Below are 22,057 nucleotides of genomic sequence, written 5' to 3' on the forward strand. Positions count from 1 at the left end.
TTGACAGTATTTCATTTGTTATTGCTTCAATATAAAATTCAAGATTGGAGTCTCTACCAGAAGGGGGAATAAAAGTAGAGTTGTTTCTCTTCTTACTGTTAATGCCATAATTATTGGTAGTATTGCTTTCATTTTCCTCACTATTTTCCTTTTTTTGCTGCAAAATATTCATTCAATCTGAGGTTTCTTGTAATTCAAATTCTTGTTTTAGTTGAAGTCTATTATGGGGTTTTGGTGTTTTGCAGAATTTTAAACCTTTACCAAGTAATCAATATTCAGTGTTATTGAGCTGTTTACTAGAATGACTTATTACAGTGTTCTTAACCCTTTCCATGTCTTTTTTAATTTTCTTCCATTTTCTTTTGTTTGTAATTCGAATTAATCGTCTGTTCTTTTTTTATTCTGTAGGCATTTGATCAGTTCCTGGATAGGTTTCTCTAGATGTAATGTGTTTTTTCCATTCTGGTGTTGTATGCTGCTCCCTTGTGGTACATGAATTTTCTTGTATTGTTGTTTCCCCATTGTCACGGCTTCGCTGTATTTCATCTTCATGCTGCCTGGGGATATCTCGTTTTTTGAAACATTTGATGGCATTGATTTTGGCTTTGCACATTTGTTATTTGTTTGTGCCAATGGTTTAATGTTGTCTCTATCATTTACCTCTTCTTTGGCATTTTTATTTGAATGTTCATAATTTGTTCTTTGCTCTCTTTTTTTGGTTTTTGTTTTGATTCTTGGAAAATTGTCTTTTTCTTTTCTCATCATTGCGATTTGATGTAGAAATTTGTGCAGATTCTTCAATAATGTAACAGTCTCTTTTGTCAGTCAGCTGCTTAATTTTCTTATTTTGATTTGCAACAATAGTGTTCTTCTTTAATTCTGTTTTGTTGAATATTTCTTGCGAAATTCTATTCATTTCACCATTGTTGTTTAGTTTAGATCTAAGTTCATTTTCAAGTTCAATCATTTTTGGCTTTGACTCTTGTAATTGTTGATAATGTTCTTCAGAGACAAGTCTTGTAATTTCCATTGAGGTTTTTAACAAAATTCTGTCAACAATTTTCTGCAGGCGACCATTTTCACCAACTTGCACTTGAAGTTTTATCTTCAGTCCATTTGGAACAACATTTTCTGCTATACAGTTCTCAAGGAAGCGCATATGAGTTGATTTTCGCATCTGGAAGTCAGCCATTTTTTCTATCTTTTTAGTCAATATGTCCTTGGTTTCCATTCTGGAGGATCACAATTGATGCTAGAGACTTCTATGTTGTAGTAATAATATAAGTTTGAATATAGAAATCAACTCCAGTTTCAATTTAAAAATGTAATTATTTTATTTGAAAAATATACAACGTTTCGACTCAAAAGTCTTCATCAGGTATACTTTGTTTACAGGAAATGACGTCAACGTCATATGACGTCAAGGACAACAACGTCAAAATGTAATACATAATTTGGCGTATAAATGTTATATGTAGGATCTTTATAAAAGATACAAAACACTGGTGGAGATGCAGTAAAAAGCTATGTAAAATAAGAAAACCAGCATAAACTACATAATGACATGAAATTAGTTTTAAGTCATATTAAGCAAAAAATAGAAAATACAATTTTTTATAAAAAAAATATATTAAAATGAAGAATTATAATCCTCAAAGTTAATAAAGTATTTTGGAATTCATGCCATCAGGAAGTTTCTTTTAATAACCTTTGCCAATTATTCTTTACTTTATCAATTGGCATAAATGAAAAATCCTTGATAGAATGCCCTTCAGAATTAAAATGTTCAGATACATTGGTAATAGTGTCAGGAAAGTGTTTAATATCAAATTTGTGGCTATTCATTCTTAGACTACATTTTTGCTGAGTTTGACCAACATACTGTTTTTTACATTTTTTACAAGTTTTAAGATAAATGACATCTGAAGATATACATGAAAAATCACGTTTTATAGCAAATGCTTTAGGTATAGTAGTACTTGAAAAATTATTAGTTTCAACAATATTATTACAATGATTCAACGAGGTCAACAGCATTTAGATACTGAACCAACCATGAGTTTGGCAATTAAATGAGTATGAACTAAATTGTCCTGCAAATTTCTCGGTCTCTTATAAGCAACAATTGGTTTGTATTTGTATAATTTACGTACACTTTCATTTGGAGAAAATTTCAATAGGTTCCAATATTGGTTAATTATTTTACCTATATTAGGTAAAGATGGATTATATGTACACACAAAGGGGATAACATTTTCACGTTCTTCTGATTTGTCTTTTAATTTTAATGTATCCTCCCTCGATAAAGTTGATGCTCTGGTAATTGTGTCTGTAATGATATTTTCTGGATAGTTTCTGGCACGGAAATAACCTCGTAGTTTGTCACAGTCTTTTTCATATATGTTGTTATTTGATGTAATTCGTCTGTATCGTTTAGCCTGGGTAAATGGAATACCTTTTTTACATGACAAAGGATGGCATGAAGAAAATTCAATATATTGATGGGCATTTGTTATTTTTTCATGGACACTAGTTTCAATTTCACAGTTATCTTTCTTTTCCAAATTTACGTCTAAAAATGTTGCATTTGTTTTTGAGTAGTTATAAGTAAATTTAATAGTGTTGTGATACTTGTTAATTTCATTGAAAAATGTAATAAGCTCCTCTTCACTGTGGTCCGAAATGAAAAAAATATCATCAAGAAATCGCAGCCATATTGAGGGTTTTCTTTCACATGTATTTAAAAAGTCCATTTCAAATTTTCCCATAAATAATGAAGCATAAGATGGTGCCATTTTAGTTCCCATAGCTGTTCCTAAATTTTGTATATAGTTATCATCACCAAACTGGAAGTTGCTTTTTGTAAGCACTATTTCAATAAGATGTAAAATGTCTTTAACTGAATGTTGTTGTCCTGTTCTCTGATTAAGGTAGTACTGACATGCTTTGATTCCATCATTATGAGGTATATTACTGTATAAAGATGATACATCCATTGTTACTAAGAATGATTCTGTTGAAATATTTGTTATGTTTTGTATTTTTCTGATAAAATCTGTAGTATCCTTGACATATGAGGGTAATGATTCCATGTGTGGTTTGAGTATATTATCGACATACGATGATATCTTTTCAGTTAATGAACCGCATCCAGATACTATTGGTCTTCCAGGGTAACCGAGTGGTAGATCAGAATTGAATTGTTTATGGATTTTAGGTAGAATATAAAAAGCTGGAACTCTATTGTCACTATCAGGAACCAAAGATTCTTTAATAGAGTAACTTATATTATCCATTTGATAAATCCCTCATAGATTTCTTTTTTAAATTGTTCAGTTGGATTATTTTCAAGTTTCTTATAATATTGGTCGTTTTCAAACTGTCGGTGAACTTCTCTAATGTAGTCAGTACAGTTCATAACAACAATAACCGAACTATGAAAATTATGAAAATAATAAAGAACTATTTACTGTATAATTGCCAAAAAAGCACAGAAGAATATATCAATATATGAAAAAGGTTTTATTTGAATATAGTATGTTAAAAAGCGTTTGGAAATATAGCTAGAATGAATTGAAACGTTATGTATTTCTGGTTCTTTGGTGCACTGATTCATATTACTTTAGTCTTGTTGATAAATTACCGTCTGGGCTGTTTCTACAGGACAATTTATTTTGTTTATTTTGCTTGGCACATAAACACAATTTAAGTAATATTGTGTCGAAGCAGAAAAGATGCTTTCGGCTAAACTCAGGTTTTGCAAATTTAAAGCAACGCCAGGGATACAAACCACTTCACCTGCTAGAGCTAAAAGATGCATAGACTCCAGTTATTCGAACCCATTTAATCGCCTCTAACGCAGGGATGAACGGTGGCAGAAATTCTGATGCATTAAGGTTTAAAGGCAACACCTCAGCCAACATGGGCTCTACAGGACGAAAGAAATACATGTATATTGATTCAATTATCTCTCTGTAAAATTGAGTCTTTGATTTTCAACAAAATCTGCTTTCTATAATTATAGTCTCTTCCTACATAGACACGTCTCTTTTAACAAAGTATACTTATAGATACCAGTGTTAATATTCATAACATTTTTTTCTTTTACATACTGGTTTAAATAAAAATATTAGTAAGGTATATCAATTGATAGTAATTCTCTAAAGTAGAATTTACATCAACATGATGTCCATTTCAACACTATAAAATTACCTTATCAATTAATAGAAATTTATTGATCGGAAGAGATAATTATTAAACTAATGGTGAAAGTTAACAATCGATAATATCTTGTTTGCATACCAATTTCATATTCTCACTAACAAGACAGAAATATATGATTATATTACTAGAAATGGCAGTGATGGCAAATCTTATCTCATACGTTTTTATCTCAGCAAAATATAATCCAGCGATATGATCTTTTATTCCCGCTGCATTTTATAAAAAATTCAACCAAGAGTGATTTTTCACTTTCTTATGACAGAAAAATAAAAATTTAAGTCGGGAAGCTGTTTAAATCATTCATAAAATAATTTCTGCATGGTATGTTTAATCGGGCTTATTTATGTTTTTTCGAAGAGGGGGATTGAATTTATTTTCATTCGATTCTTTCAATATCTCTTTGTGTATGTTTTGAGAACATGAGGACACAATATAAGCTCGTTTTAGACAAAGCATGCATCCATTAGAGCTGGTGCTTTTTTCATCTAATTACAATAAACCATTGTATATGGCTGTCCTGAAGGAAGCCAATATTTCCCAGCGACAGATTTGGGTTCGATAGATTCATACAAAATGCCTTCTAGGCGTTTTCGCTCTGGCGAAATATGTTATACTATTTAAATAGAAATTCATGTTCACATAGAATAAAGAACAATGCAAAATCAATATTAATCAAGTGGTTCTTTTATAATAACAACAATCGAATTGAGCTGAAAATGGAATAAGAATACATATTCAGGTGTTTCAATGTAAATTCTATAATGAAAATAGGGTTTGATTTTAGGGACTTTTTCCCCGAAAGGTCATCTTTTTTATTATTTTTTTTATTTGAAATGGAAAAGAATCGCAATAAAATGCATCATTGGCATTGAAAATGGGTAATGATAAGATAAGTTATACATACCTTTCATCAATATAAAATGTTGATGTGAAATTTCGGGAAGGAATGATTCATTTAGAACATATTAAACAAAGCAGATGGTCGACAAATGCATATTCGTTTTTATTAAGTCTGTTTCTAAAATGCTATGAAATGTGCAGCTTTTAAATGCCTATTAGTACCGGCTAAAGCGGTTTTCAATCCTCAATTCTTATCATTGTTTCAAATATATCAATTTAAAATTTATACTCGCTTTTGGTCGTATCATAGAAAAGAATTATGCAGGTTATAAAATATGTTAAATGTTACAAGGCAATTGATGATTTAATATTTAACTCCCGCCAAGCGGCTCTGAATAAATACAGTAAAAACCATCAATACAGCTGCGCTTCTTGTTTGCCGATGCAATTGTATTGAATATTTGTAGAAGTGTTATGCATGGTAGTATAAAGATTGGTAGTAAGTATACGCCTGATGTTATACCAAAGGACCAATGTTTTTCAGTTAACATTTACTAGACAATGTTAACATTTTTCATTTAATACTTAAAGACTCAAATTAATGAAACACAAAAAAATGTGAATCCATATCTTAAAGATATATACAGTTTTTTTCCATATTACACAGCTTAAGATAATGTTAATCAATATGAACATATTTCAGAGCCATTTTCCAGGGAGAAACAATCACAAGAAGCGCATTTATTGAAACATCCATCATTTTATATATTTATTATTAAATGTAAGATGGTTAATCTGTGACCTTGGGAATATTTGTCAACAATTTTCTAACAATAGAATGATAAGTATTGGATGTTTACGTCTTAAACAACCTCTATACTAGAGTTAACTATTAATAAACGGCAATGTACAAGTGGTAATATAGCATTTATTTCATTATTAAATACAGTGTAACTTCTGAAAACCGAACATCTGTGGGACTTGCCAACAAGTTTGGAATTTGGAAGTTTCCGGAATTCAGAAGTTCGGAATTATCTGAACAAGTACAATTATTATACATCAATTGTTTTATAGTAAGACATGATAAAAAAAAAAAACATATGAAGATGATTAAATTAATAAAGTAGCAAAATTATAGGACTTTTACTATTTTAAATTTCATTATCACCTATAATTGAATTTGCTGATACAATAGCATACTGTTAATTGTCACAATTGATCCTTTAGTATATTTCATATACATGACTACTAGTACCTGCTTTTCACCTGTATTTTTTCATTTCATCACATTACTTTTCTCAATTTCTTAATTTTCACACTTTAAGTGTTTGATTTGCTTGACAGGTTATAATTCGAATGTAAATTTAAATGGGTACTGTTAAAAAAGATACTGACATTTTGAAGGTTTTTCAATTACAAATAAAATATTCCTTCACACCTTTTTTCTAATTTCGGATTTTGGAAGTAAATTTTTATTGATATAACCCATATTTTACCTGAAAATCGTTCGGAATTCAGAATTTAGAAGTTTTGTAATTCAGAGGATTTCATTACATAGAGAACAGAAGGAGAAATTTCGGGACCCTGAAAAATGTTCGGATGTCAGATGTTTCCGGATTTAAGAAGTTCCGGAATTCAGAAGTTACACTGTAACATACTATTAATTAAAAAGTATTCTTTTCATGTAAATTAATTAATAAATAGGATTTTTGACAATTATACCATTATTGCGTATAAACGTATAGGTATTAGTTTACAAATATGTATTTATGGCATATATAAAAATTATACAATATTTTCTTTGAAACAAATAAATGAAATATTGGACAAAAGGCTAATACCATAAAAATTTATTTCAATTTCATACAGTTGATATTTGTGTCACGGTTCAAAACTGTTCACTATTTAGGGGTGAAGTTGTGTCAGCGGCCGGATAGCTCAGTCGGTAGAACCGCGGTACGGTATTCCGAGAGTCCAGGGTTCGAGTCCCGGTCAGACTGCACATTTATCACACCCTGTGACATTTGGCGCCCAATGGGGGACCGTGACTGACTGAATATAGCTCTCCCCTAAATAGTGAACAGTTCTGAACCGTGACGTAAGTAGTACATTAGCGGTAGTTGACAAAAGAAAACTGTTACAACGTAATATTAAAATGTTCTTTTGTTTCTGTGGGTGATCAGATACAATAAACGATGGTGTAATCAAGTCACGGAACAGCTTGTATAATTCCTAATATAAGTCAATTACAATCAGGATACAGTATATACAAGATAAGACCACTTTTATCCTCATGAGTTTTAAATATATTTCACATTGCAGCATTTTTGTAAGACACTTAACAAAGACACTTTGTTGTTTTCATTAAAACAATCTGGAAGTAGGCTGATTACCCGGAAGCATAAATCCTTATCAAATTACATGAAAATTGCAGACTCGATTTGATTGAGTCAATTCATGAGGGATAATAAAATAGCGCAACATCCCTTACGCCCACGCCCATAAGCACCGGCATGATCGGTACTCAAATTTCAATACTTAAAAGTGCTGGAATCAATGATCCCGAAGGACCTAACTCAACTTAATGTCTATAATCTAGTGACAGAACTGGAATATTCTACGGAAACGGACATAACTTTTTTTACGATGTGAAAACGGGATATTGATGTGTCCCGGGTATCAGGCATTAATCAATAATTTAACTGTGAACTGTGTAACAATTATTTATTTAGAAAACTTACCTACATGAACTTTACTTTATCAGTGGGTTGTGAAATCCAGTACCAGTTGTTGACTTTAACAAGGCATAAAATGAAAAATGAACTGTGCATTGACATTTTAAACAACACACTTTAGCTCATTTAAACAGGTTATACCAATGATATTAGCTGCTGATACTTTATGTGTAAAAAATCCTTATCCGTGACACTTTAGATGTAATTGTTTGTAAACAATCCTTTTAACCTTGACTTTAAGCTGTCATAATTCCTTAAATGATTGTATATTTATGTAAAGTCTGATTTCCTCAGATGAAGAATGTAATTATCTAACAAACTGCCAAGTAACTTTGTTAAAATCCACATATTTCACTGTATTTTCCTTGAAATGTAATTTTCATGTGTTGGAAATTTACTGTACGCCGCCATTTTGTACTTTGCATTATTGGCTATTTATAGCTGTTCCATCGGTTAGTTTTGTAAACACTAAGTAGACAGAAGATGTTTCGTTTTGGTATGCAAGAAATAACATCACAAAAGGTAGAGAATTTTTGGAAATAGTCATTATTGAATTTGCTTATAGCTCTATTATTGTAAAATTTCCCTCCATTAAAGTTAAGTTCAGTCCGATCAGTTTATGATCGTTTCCGATCATTTTTGTCTGACAGCCGTCAACCATTTTTGGTTGTTGATCGTTTTTCTACCATTTCAACCACTTTTGGTCAGTGGTTGGGCGTTTTCATATAAATACGGCGAAATCAGCCGTTTGGGTTAGTCTAGTCTTGTCTTTCTTAGAAGCAGCATCCCTTTACGCTGTCTATGACTGTTAGAAATTTTGAAACATTAGAAATTTTGGCGGCCATTTAGCTTAGTGTATAAATTCGTCTGCGGTCTAGCGCCATTAATTTTAGTAAGCAAGATTCCTTATAGAAAGACGATTTATTTACAAGATACTCATTTTATAAGATTTTACATCATAATTTGTTACTGTCTCGCAATATATAATTGATATTTATCGACTTTGAACATTATTTTTCTGCTGTTATTGATAAATGATATAAGCGGCTACGGTTCACTGACTTGCATTTATTTTTATGGAACGCCGTTAACGCCTTAGTTTAATACGTGATGATATCAGCGAAATTCTGATTTAAATGCATCCTGTGCTATACTAAAGTAAATTGTTCATAAGTATCATAAGTTAACAAACTCATAAGTTGTAATAACATCTAAATTACTGAACTCTGTGTGCATTTAATTACAATTGAACATTAATCATCATTTTACTGTGAATAATTGTGACAGTTGCTGCTATATATAATAACTTATATATTATATTGTGTGTTGACATTAATTTATTTATACACAAAATAAATTTTGCTGAAGTGTTACATCTGATTTGTTCTACATTTTTAATATACATATCTAGTTCAACTACTAGTAGAGGACTCATCTTCAAAGTCTTTGCCTAATTAATTCGAACCATTAGTACAGTAACGTCCCTATAAGATTGCAAGTGAAAGCGCTACCAAAAATAGATCAACAAACAACTCCTGCTAAAGCCATGTACTGCCGGCACGCGACATACTATATTTAATGGTGGATCAAGAGCAGTAGATAGCGAAGGTGTAATAACCTTTAGAGAGGTCAAAAGTGATGGTAACAATGACCAATCATATGATCATATTGGAAATGATTCATCCAATGATGTACCCCCTGTGGTAAGCAACCACTTGCAGTCAGAAACCTCAATAACTGAATGTAGTCCTAGTATGAGAGAACCTGATTGTGCACCAGCATTTTTTAGTGAAGTAACCTCAGTTCTTAAGAGTGTTATCAATGAATTGAAAGACCTGAAACAGTCATCTGTACACCTCAGGCCTACCCAGGTCCAGGTTCAAATCCTTTTTGCCATGATCCGACTAATAGATATGATCCTTACGCTCAATAATTTATACCGCATACTAATAAAACCAATTTCAGGGATAATTCCGAACACCAAGAGACACAACAAAGACGTTGGGAAGGTACCTCTTATCAGAGACCACCTTTACAAAGAGATCATTCGTTTTACCCTAGAATTCAATCTCAGTTTGATGATTTTAGCTATCGTGACCCTAACTTTGATGATTATAACGCTGATGTTAACCAGTCTAGTTATGATAACATGTATTCTGCGGCATGCAACAGAGGTAACATGCAAAGGTATCGAGCTGCGAATGATGCCGTTCCAGTAAAAATCTCTCCTTTTACAGGTACAGAAGATTGGCAAGTCTGGGTAGCACGTTTTGAGGCAATAGCTCAAAGAAAGCGATGGACAGAAGATGATATGCTGGATCAATTACTTCCAAGAATTGAAGGGCAGGCAGCTAGTTTTGTTTTTTCTCAACTTCATCCAACAACATTACAAAGCTATAAGAATCTTAAGTCAGAACTGAACAACCGTTATAAGAAAATTGAGACGGCAAGGTTATATGCATCACGTTTAGCAAGCGGTCACAAAAGGTTGGTGAGACAGCGGAAGCGTTTGCTGCTGAGTTAAAAAAAGTCCTTTACGACAAAGCGCATGGTTATAGAGACAAGAGGACTAGAGATGAAGACCTTGTACGACGTTTTCTTGATGGTCTACGTGATGAAGAAATACGATTTTCAGTCGAGTACAATAAAGAGCCTGAAACTATCGATGAAGCAGTTTTTCACGTGGTGAACTTTATCCAGATTAGAAATATAAGAGCAGTAAATAATAGAGAAAAATTGAGACAAGCAAGATGGCATAAAGAAGAGCCTGATAGTAACAGTTTAGAAGAGAAAAATTCTTTCATAAGCAGAAATATTACGGTGATAAACATGACAAGAAGCAAGTTGGTAATATGAGACAAAACCATCCAACATACAGAAATCACAAAGATCAAGATGATCAACACACACACAGCAACAACTGTTAAAAAACTTATAGAAAGAATGGATAGAATAGAAAATAGGTACAATGATAATCCTGCAAAGAGTAATCCAAAGCGTAGCCTAGAATGTTATAATTGTCATTGTATAGGGCATTTTGCACGAGATTGCCCGGAGAAAACAACTGAATCAAAGCATATGAGTCGCGAAGAGAGAATAAAGAATGATCCTTTAAACGAGAAAGGACCAGCTCTTGCGGCCAGAGAGAGGTCCTTCTAAAACTGATAGGCCGGAACGAAACTGATGTATATACCAAAGAAGTGCGAGAAGAAGCTTTAGAGGAAAATGAAGGAAAAGAGTCTGCTGAGACTGGTATGGGGCCAGTTATGGACCAGAGTCATGGGTTGAGATTCCCGTGGAATCAAGATACACATAAGTGGGGTCAAAGAAAAGCAGAAGATAGTTCCTTGCATTTTGCCGAAGGTGCTGAGAGGCTTGTATTGAACCAGGGTCATGTGGGTAGATTCCCGGGGAATCAAGGTACTCATGAGAAAGGTTCAGATAAGGCAAAAGCACATACTAGTTATAATGAGGCGACAGAGGAAAAGAGTCATATCAAGAAATGTCAAGGTATGAGTGATGGTATTAACATCAGAGGTTCAATTGAAGATGTCAAGGTTATCTTTACAGCAGATACAGGGGCATCTAGAACAGTTATATCTTCAAGGGTCTATGGTAAGATACAAAAAGAAGGAAAATCTGAGTTGAAGGACTCAACTTACTTAACAGGTGCAGGTGGAACACCTATCCAAGAGTATGGAAAGGCTATGTTCAATATTAAGCTGGAATCATATGAAACAAAGGCAGAAGCTATAGTGGCCAACATCGAAGATGATGTCCTGCTAGGGTACGATATGTTGAGTGGTCAAGGTGGCAGGTCAGCAGAGCTTCTTTTGAGTAAAAATGTTATTTCTCTGAATGATGTTGAAATTCCTTGTTTCCCAATCAGAAAAGGCAGTAAAGTAAAACAGGTGTCAGTAGCACAGGATATTGAAGTGCCAGGAAAAACTGAAACGCTTGTTGATGTCTATTTCAATCGAATAGAAGCAGATGATTATGATACACAAGCAGAATACCTTATTGAACCTTTAGAGAATTTTACAAACAGATATCAGCTTGTAATGGCAGCAACACTTGTAGATATTAACCGAGCAACAACATGCAAAATCAGGGTACTTAACCCATCTAATTACTCCATCAAACTGAAACAAGATGCAGGGATTGCTAAAGCTGAGAAGGTTGATTCTGTGTTGAATACTGTAGCTGAAACTGAAAATCCTGATGAGACAGTAAATCTTAACCGAATAAGAAAAAGTTGACAGCATGCCAAGAAAGATGAGCCATATAAAGTTGCCTTTTGAGCCATCGACAGAAGATAAAATTCAAGAACATCTGAAAGTGAAAAGCAAGCTATAGCTAGATTACTTGTTAAGTATAATGATATCTTTTCGGAAAATGAATGGGACATTGGACTCACCCACCTAAATGAACATGCAATTGATACTGGAGACGCGAAACCAATCAGACAGAGACCAAGGCGGGTCCCTCTTGCTTTTGCCAATAATGAAAAACAAGCAATTGAAGATCTTCTCAAGAAGGGTGTCATCCAGAAAAGCACCTCACCTTGGTTAGTCCAATTGTTCTTGTGCGAAAGAAATCTGGCGCTGTAAGACCGTGCGTAGACTATCGCAAGGTAAATAGTCTAATTAAGCAAGATGAATTTCCTTTGCCGAGAATACAAGACTGTCTGGATGATGTATGGGGTTCGAGCTTCTTTAGTAGTTTCGTTTTAACTAGTGGATATTTCCAGATACCGCTAAGAAAAGGAGATAGAGTTCTTTCGTGTGTAAATATGGCCAGTTTGAGATGACGCGTATGCCTTTCGGTCTATCGAACTCTGCAAGCACATTTCAACGAACTATGGATTAGCTCTGCAAGGTTTACAGTGGCTTACATGCCTTGTATATATTGATGATATCATTGTTTTTGCAGCTGATTTCAATGAGCATCTGTATAATGTTAATGAAGTCCTTGAAAGAATATGAAAGTCTGGCTTGAAGCTAAAGCCTGAAAAATGTCAACTTCTTCAGACCGAAGTAGTCTTTTTGGGGTATGTAGTGTCAAGAAAAGGTGTTAGTCCTGATCCGACAAATATCGCCAAAATAATTCAATGGTCAATGCCTCAAAATGCAAAGCAGGTTAAGCAATTTGTTGCGACCGGTTCGTACTACAGGCGATTTGTGAAGGATTTCGCAAGGATTGTTCGACTATTGATAGAACTGACTGAGAAAGATAAAGTTTTCAAATGGGACTCAGCTTGTGAAGCGGCATTCTGTGAAGTAAAGCGAATATTGACGAGTCCACAAATAATGGGTTATCCACTGAATGACGGCGGTACCTTTTATTTAGACGTTGACGCGTCGGGTTTCGGTCTTGAGGGAATACTTCATCAAGAACAAGGAAGTCGCGAGCGCGTGATTTCGTATGCAAGTAGATCCATGAATAAAGCTGAACGTAATTACTGTGTAACAGAACAAGAGTTGTTAGCTGTAGTATTTTTCGTACAATATTTTAGGCAGTATCTTCTTGGTCGTAGATTTGTAGTTAGAAGTGATCATAAAGCACTAACCTGGCTTTTTAGTTTACAAAAACCAAATGGCAAGATCGCAAGATGGATTGAGATATTGGCATCGTACGATTTTGTTATCCAATACCGTCCAGGAAAGCAACAGGGACATTGCGATGCTTTATCAAGATGCGAAAACCCTAGAGACTGTACCTGCAATGAGTGAACCTCTTAAATGTGGCCCTTGTCAAAAATGCAGAAGAAGAGCTGAGATTATGTCGCTTAAGCCTAATCCTTACATCTCTGATCAGAAAGACGACATAAGTAAACAAGCGCTCAGTCTTGATCAGAACTTCAGAGGCAAAACCCCGTTTTGTTGAGTTACGAATTTGAGCGGAAAAATTTATAAGTGCCGTCTGCAATTTTACGTACTAAAGTAATTAAACTATTCTTGATAAATAACGATTTATTTATTCACATTAAACAGTCCTGAGCTATTTTCTAGATATTTAATCTTTATTTACACCTTTTTTATTACACTTTACTGTTTGAAATAGACTATTTAACTGCTTGTTAAATTTGGTCACTGTTCACTGGTACGCTATTTTTCCGTGTTGACTATTAAAGAAGGTACACGCGTTAGACATTAAGATACATTAAATTAAAGGAGATAATTATAATTTAGAAAACGATTTTAATATAAATAGGACTTGAAACTCTGATGATTTCTACTACAAACTTTTACTTATTAATACATTATCGTATAGAATCTGTTGCTGAATGATAAAAATACAATTGTGCTCATTTGTTGGTCAACAATTTATTATTTTGTTATTGTAACTTTGTTATTAACAAAATAAACTTGCAATATACTACTGGAATAAACAGTGTTTAAATGTTACAGATAATTTATTTATCTATGTAGAGCTAGTGTTCCGTTAAAATTAAAGGTGAGCAAAGTAGATATAAAATAGTAATCACTATAGAAGTAAACTGTGTGGAATCAACCAACTCCCCTTACAGACTACGTAAATAAACCTCTACTGAGAGACCACACTACCGAAGGTTTTTACCTCACGGCCTAGACCGTGACAATATCATTGAACAGAAAACCTATTTTGAATGATGCCTGCTTTTTACGGCTCTAATGCTACCGCTTCATTTTTACGCACTATTCACAACAGTATTACAAGTAAGTTAACTACTAAGTCCTGATTAATATAGTTTAACGAAACGTTTAGAGTACTTTACCGTTTCATCACAGGACTGATGCAGCAATGATTGCATACTTAACAAAATAAATGCATATATTTCTATCTCGGGTCTGTAGCTTATGATCATACAATAACTGAAATTGGCATTATATAAACTATGATATCGCACACTTCAAAAGTTTAAACAAATCAGCTGTAATTGCTTTCTTTCAATCTGCCTTGACGTTCACATAAGAACTGTAGCAAACCAAACTCTTAATTTTAAAGTAATATATATTTATTGCATCACCATAAAGATACAATATCGATTGTATGGATATCAATATGTCTAAGTGGATTTTACAATCATTGTATTTGTCCAGATGCAACTTTTTCCATATTAGTGCCATGTTTTAGGTTGTAAAATTATTTGTACAGAACGCTTGTATTTACTCAGAATTTTTGATTGAAAGGGAAAACATGAATTTTATAACATTGAAGTAATGGTAATGTAAGAGGCTTGTGACATAAAAATCGCGATATATGTGAGATAATTTGTCAAAGAGGTAGAAGAATGGGAACAATACAGTATTTTGATTTCCATACAAAATACTTCATTACTTTAATTGTACTAACTGCCAAAAAGCAACAGAAGAAAAATATATATCACGCAATAGCCCAATGATTTTTGTTTTTGTTTTTGAATATAATAAAGGACACCAAAACTAAAAAGATTTTGAGAAATTAAAATACAAATGTAAAAGCATTTCTGGGGGATAATGAGCATTGAGAAGCAAAATGACACCTTTTGTTGATCGGATGTACAAACCGTCATAAAAAATATATTAGGAGCATTCCAGTGCTTTAGACACGTATTGTCATCTATATTTATGGTGCAGATCTTATGTCACATGCTTTTAAGCAAAGTGTTTAACCATTTCCATGTCGTCAAATATTCGATTGTCTTGTCTTTTCCTCTAATATGTTTACTTCCGTTTAGAAATATGAAGCGAGCCCTAAATGTCCTTTGTCGTTCATATTCTCAATACACGCACCTGCTTATAGATAGACATTCAAATAATCATTGAACATTATAGAAATGTTATATATTTTGTACACTTCAAAATTTACGACATCATACGAGCTTAGAATGAATGCTTTAGGAGTTTAGTATGCTACATTGGAAACAGACTCGTAAATAATTCTTCACTATATTATTTGTTACTATAGCACAACTATCTTTTGAAAAAACGATGTTCAAAAATCATTACAGCAATAACAATTCATGTACAAATAGCACTTTTTTCCAAATTAAATGAAATGGTTTTCAATGTCTTCTATCCTTTTGAAATACCTTATAAGACACATTCACATAGTTTAAATTTTGTTTCTGAAATGTATTCTTGTTATCATTTTTATAGCATTATAGCAATAAATTAACGTTACTCCCGGCACGCTGTTTTGAAGAAAGCTTGATAATTATATGATGCACTTTTCCAAGATGAAATTACCGCATAATCTTTTTTGAAACAAAACATTGTTTTCTAACAGTGAATAAATACTGAATGCCGCTTTAATTCAAGCAACGCGAGTCTTGTCCATTACATAGTTCTATTACTGCTGCATATTCAATATCAATTTATATGTTTGTAAAGAAGGATCGTATAATAGTTTGCTTAAATTGGTCATTGAATTCTTTTTAGCATAATGGTTATCATTTATTGGAAATCATTGAGAGCCTATAAAACTTTCTAAACGAACGCGTTGACAATAGAAAGTGGTCTCCAAAAAATGTTTTGTAACGCTCATCAGAGCGAAATGTAAACTCGAGTGGAACGGACGCTGTGATGAACGGTACTATTATTGGTAAAATTGTATCTGAGAGGAAATACTTACTGAGCTAAATTTAGAAAAGTTAATTTGTGGATGTTGAACTATGAAAATACTTGTTGAACATAAAGCATTTCCAGTATTCTTATTGCTTTGCATATGCTTGGTTTTCTTACAAACAATTTATCTGAATAAAAAAAGAGACAATGATTTGCTCATTCATGGAGTAAATGTTCAATCTTTCCACGATGTCCAAAACTTGAAATTACAGGATCTTGATCAAAGTACAAAGAGGAGGCTTAAAGAAAAAAGGAATATAAGTTTTTCTAAAACTCTAACACGCAGATTGCCAAACGCAATTATAATTGGAGTGAAAAAATGTGGAACGCGTGCATTAATCGAGTACCTTAGACTGAATCCAAATATTAGAGCAGCGGGACCGGAACCTCATTTCTTTGACAGATACTATCATTTGGGACTTGATTGGTACAGGTAATACGTATATGGTTGATTCGAAGAGAAATAAAAACTGCAAATGAAAACTATAAAATATAAAACTGATAAATGAATGACGAAATTTCACATAGAAAACGTCATATCTTCAAATATTTAACTCATTTTAATTTGTCAGAAATATTTTGACATATATTTCAATTTGGATTGATTTGTGTGAGAAATCGCATGAGTTCTTTTGGACTGTTAAAATTCTAAGAGCTTTTGTTTTGCCTTAAAACGACGTGTCCGCATGTAAAACTTTTACAAAGGTTACATTTTATTTCTTAAATATATCCGTCAAATGTTTTGAAAGAAGTACAAGTTGATATATTCAAAAATATTTAAGATTGAATATAAATATTTATACTTAAAGATATACTATGCTCAAATTTTATATTTGAAAATACTGATAATTGCTAGAGAAAAAATATAAACAAATATATTTTGATTTCACACAGAGATGTCATTTTACATTAATTTAGAATTTTACACCTTATCAGTTAACACAGTCTGGATACATAGTGTCATATATAAAAACGTGGCTGTGTTTTAATAATGCAATTTACCAAACATGGTGTATGCATTTCCTATTGAAATAAGACCTTTCTAGTGAAAATTTCCAAGATCTTAATAAGTTTCCGCAAAAAAGTATTTACCTAGAGATGAGCAAAGTATATCGTAGGTGTATAGAATTCGAATTTCATTGTTTTTAGAGGATCTGTTTTGATGAATGACCAAGCACTATATTTTTTGGCAAAACAATGTTTCTCATTTGTATATTATACATTTTACGTGACTAAAACATAAGAATTTCAAATACATATACGCCAATATCACGCGACATTAGATCAGACCATTACGATTATATACATCTACTTGATTTTAAATCATTCATTGTAAATTACGGCGTTTATAGTAATAACTTTTAAACAAAATTTAGCTATAATATAGTCCGACAAATACATAATTAACCAAACAATTGTAATAATTATAATTGCATTATTATCAGAGTCATACCGTTATATGAAACGTAAAATGGAAATAAACAAATGGAGCTTATCCTTGAAATTGCTAAAAATCCAGCATAAATAATCAACTTTATTTGATTAGCTTTGCTTTTATCACTATAACGGCTGTAAAAGCAATGACTTTAGTGTTTACATTTACTTACATGTACATCCTTAAATTAAAGTTTGTGAATATTTCTTTGCATTTAAACAATCTAATACAATGCCCACTATTTTATCAAAACTCGTAAATCCCTGTCATGTCTGACTACTCATCATAACTGTGTAAGAACATGTTTGTCGGACTACGAAAACAACGCTTTTTTGTAACAATTAAAACGATTTTTATCCTATACAATTGGGTTAGAACAATGATAAATTAATATTTACTTGTGTGTTATAATTTTTTATTTAATTTTTTAGAATATCAATCAATAGTTTCCTGACATTTTGATTTTTCTCATGTGTTGAAAAAAGCAACATAACAGTAATAATTATGAAATCTTATCTTTGTTAATTGTTGTTATGTTTAATTTTGATCTATCATAATTATGATCATTTATCATTTATTGATGAATAATTAAACATATATCACAATTCAATGGGTATAAAGGACAAAGTAAAATGTTATCAAAACAGTATGAACACAGGTTATTTTCATCCCATGTTCGATAACATATATTTTCAGGGCCAATTTATAATACAATGTATGCAATTGTCTAATTGTAATGTATAAAATTGCATATATATCGTCTCATTTTTACTACATTACACATATTATTTCGTATATTTCTATTTTCAGGAAAAAGATGCCAAAGTCTTATGGTGGACATTTAACGATAGAGAAAACACCCAGATATTTCGTAACAAAAGAAGTGCCGGCAAGGATTTATAATATGTCAAAATCTATCAAACTTATACTTGTTGTGCGAAATCCAGTTACTCGTGCAATTTCTGATTTTACACAAGCTGTAAGTAAAGGAGAATACAACAACAATATAACATTTCAAAGCAAGGCTATACGCCGTAACGGAACAGTGAATTTATGAAATGGCCCGGGCTGTAAACATAGGTATTTTATGTAAAATCATTTAAAAACGAATGGTTAGAATTATTTTCCCCCGTAAAAGCATACAACATTGTTACGGGTGAAAGTTAAATAAAAATCCGTTGGAAGGGGAAAGAAAATAACAAATCCGGGGAGAAAAAGGAAGGGAAGAAGAGAAAGAGGTGGGAGAGAAGGAAAAAAAAGGGAAGGAGGAGGAGGGGTGGAAGGAATTAATGCTGTCCAAGCATTTCCCTACAAGTGCGGAAAGAGAATATTCCAGAAAGCTCCATTTTATATGAAATTACTTCCAGAGGCTTTCCGTGCATTAAGAAAGAAAGTGAGACACCAGGATTTAGATGTTTTCGGAATTCAAAGGGACGACCTCACTCTTATGCCGACACGAAAACATTAAAACTTTTACACAATTTCTACAAACCGTACAATATTAAATTCTTTAAAATGATAAATAAACATTTCATGTGGTAAATTGAACCAAATATTGTATAACATTTTATTAAAACATTCAGACAGAAGGCAACGCAACCACTAATTATTTATGGAAGTTTTAGATTCCTGAATTTGTCGAGAAAAATAGTTTTGCATGCTGACAAATCTTTGTTGCACTTCAAAATTGTTAAAAAATGAAAGTTTAATACCATCAGACTTTATACATTCTTTATAAGATAATGAAATGATATAACGTAGTCCACCCGAAAACGGTTTGACTTCCTAAACTATTTACAGATATATTAGTAATTCCATTGGTCATTTTAAAAGTACAAACTGAAATCAGGGAATCTTATTGTTCATTGTAAAATTTGTATAATAATATACAGTATCTTTCTGAAACGTATACACATCCAAAGTACAAAACAATCTCAAGGAGTATCGGAAACAGCTTTTTTCTTGTTGCATTTCTCGAATATTTTGATATCTGTTAATTTCCTCCCAATAAACATTTAATGATGCTTTTTAAATTTTCATTCTCTAGCAAAGAGCTTTATCAACATAAGAAATGACAGAGTTATACATTTTATTCAGTACGTTTTCTCCACAATATCGAATCTACCAATAACGCTCACGATCCCGGAAACGCACGCGCATACCGATAGTGAGAAGATGAAAACAAATCCCGACCATTTCTGGTAAATTCATAATATTACGTTCAGTGTTTATATCATATAATAATTGATGTATTCAACTGATATGAATTTCAAAATTTCGATATACATGTATTTTACATATTCATATAGCATTAATTAATGTGTACATGAACACGTAAGTGTAAGATCATACGTAAAGTACATTTACGAAATACGATAGTTCCATTTAGAAATATATCTTGCAGTGTTATAATGAATGATTTTTACAACAATTCAAAATAACCTATTTAAGTAAAAGCAGTTTTATCCTGTCCGAGTATCTTTTTAGATATACTTCTTGTTTAATATAAAACGGTATTATCATGACAAAATATCGTTATAGTTTATTATGAGACAGCGTTACTCATTTAAGATTTAAACACCTGCGTTACTAGATTTATCTAATATGCAAATTTAGAATATTGACCGGGATGTCATAAAAATATAACTTCGAAGGGTTTTCATCTTCAATATCAATATGATATTTATGATCTTGATGTATCTGCGATACTTTTTGAAAATAAATAAAAACTGTCTTATCATTCCATGTACAATTCATGTATACAGTTGCTGTTTTATCATTAAGTATTTTCGGAAAGGCGGACCATCTTTAGACAAGACAGCAGTGTTTTATCTATGAAGTAACCATCACACAAATCAAAGTTCCAGACAAGTTTAATCATACTACGGATAAATGTTTCAATATCTATTTGAACAACATGATCAAAAACAGAAATTACATAATGAAACTCATGTTTATTTATACCTCCTCCTATATTGTGTCCCTGTATAACTTAACTAAGTACACAATAAGTTTCTATTCAGATAATGAATTGACTGCCTCAGCCATGTCGAGGCCAAATAATCAGTGTATGATGCTCAATTTCTTGTTCAATCACCTTATTTAACTGATGAACAATGATTATACGCTGAAGTGTGTACAAACATTTTTATTGAAACATATTTACTCTTCCGTAAAATTGGACTTTCACTTTTATAGCATCGTAGATAATACTTAAATTGTAATTTAAGTACTCGAAATCAACATACAAATCACCAATTAAAAGCATAAACTAGAAAAAGGTTTAAAACATACAAAGTAGTTATTTATTTTGTGATGACTAGTTCAAACGTAATGTTACACATGCTAAAATAGGAGAGATACTTGACAATGAACACAAATTCGTATGATTCTATTTTATAAAATAAGATGAATGAACTTTCATCAAACTGAAAATGATAACAACTCAGTTCTTTCATTTTAGTGTGTTGAGCATGTTTTATTACTATAATGAAAGAAAATATGGTAAAGATAATTTAATAAGAAGGTTTTAAAAGCGTTGTCAATACAATCAAATAACACTGAAACTGCGTTAATGTAAGTTGATTGGTAATTGCGTTAGATTGATTGCTCATATTGATTTGAAACAAATGACTGAACGTAATTGATATAGCAAGAATCGCTATTGTACAAAGCTCCAGGACAAATGGAAAGGAAGATGAATGACACTTAAGAGCTGCTATGTAAATTTTACAGATAACACATGTATTACAAGCGTGTTATTGTTTAAGTAGAATCATGTTTGTCATCAAATTGATCGAGCATTGCATTTCCTTAATTTTGTTGGAGCACAAAGAAAATAGGAAACATTTTTATGAACTTTAAACAATATATTTCCCTTCATAAACGTATTTCATATCAAATTTCGATATTCGATGGGGATTATAATAAATTAAGCATATTACTAACGATTTTCATAATTGGAATATATATAAACATTGGTTGATATCGCTTTACATTTGAAACTTAACATTTAAAAAAACAAATCTTAAGTTATATTGATAAAGATGGCAATGTGCTTATGATATGCAATGAGAAATTTTATTCACACCAAAAACATTTATCATTTTTTGTATTCTAGTCTACAGCAAAAAGATTGAGTTCTTCGATATGAAAGATATAAAATCTTTTTTTGGAAAAAGAAACCCAAAATTTGTTGCAATGTTATTGCAAATGTTAACATGATACTTTGTGGT

The 22,057-nt window shown here is 32.0% G+C and overlaps 2 protein-coding genes across 2 annotated transcripts; one reads left to right on the top strand and one right to left on the bottom strand.

Moving 5' to 3' along the window:
• Positions 1–2,027: 2,027 nt before the first annotated feature.
• LOC132724987 (uncharacterized) lies at positions 2,028–3,296 on the bottom strand. Its single transcript, XM_060709980.1, has one exon. The coding sequence runs from the start codon at positions 3,294–3,296 to the stop codon at positions 2,028–2,030; it is 1,269 nt and encodes a 422-aa protein (XP_060565963.1).
• A 13,136-nt stretch (positions 3,297–16,432) lies between these two features.
• LOC132724988 (heparan sulfate glucosamine 3-O-sulfotransferase 2-like) lies at positions 16,433–18,879 on the top strand. The gene is made up of 2 exons (XM_060709981.1): positions 16,433–16,820; positions 18,633–18,879. Exons 1-2 carry the CDS (start codon positions 16,435–16,437, stop codon positions 18,877–18,879), a joined length of 633 nt encoding a protein of 210 aa, XP_060565964.1. The 5' UTR covers positions 16,433–16,434.
• The last annotated feature ends 3,178 nt before the right edge of the window (positions 18,880–22,057 follow it).

The sequence above is a fragment of the Ruditapes philippinarum genome, unplaced genomic scaffold (assembly GCF_026571515.1).
Source record: "Ruditapes philippinarum isolate M1 unplaced genomic scaffold, ASM2657151v2 ctg732_1_1_1_1, whole genome shotgun sequence".
NCBI lineage: Eukaryota > Metazoa > Mollusca > Bivalvia > Venerida > Veneridae > Ruditapes > Ruditapes philippinarum.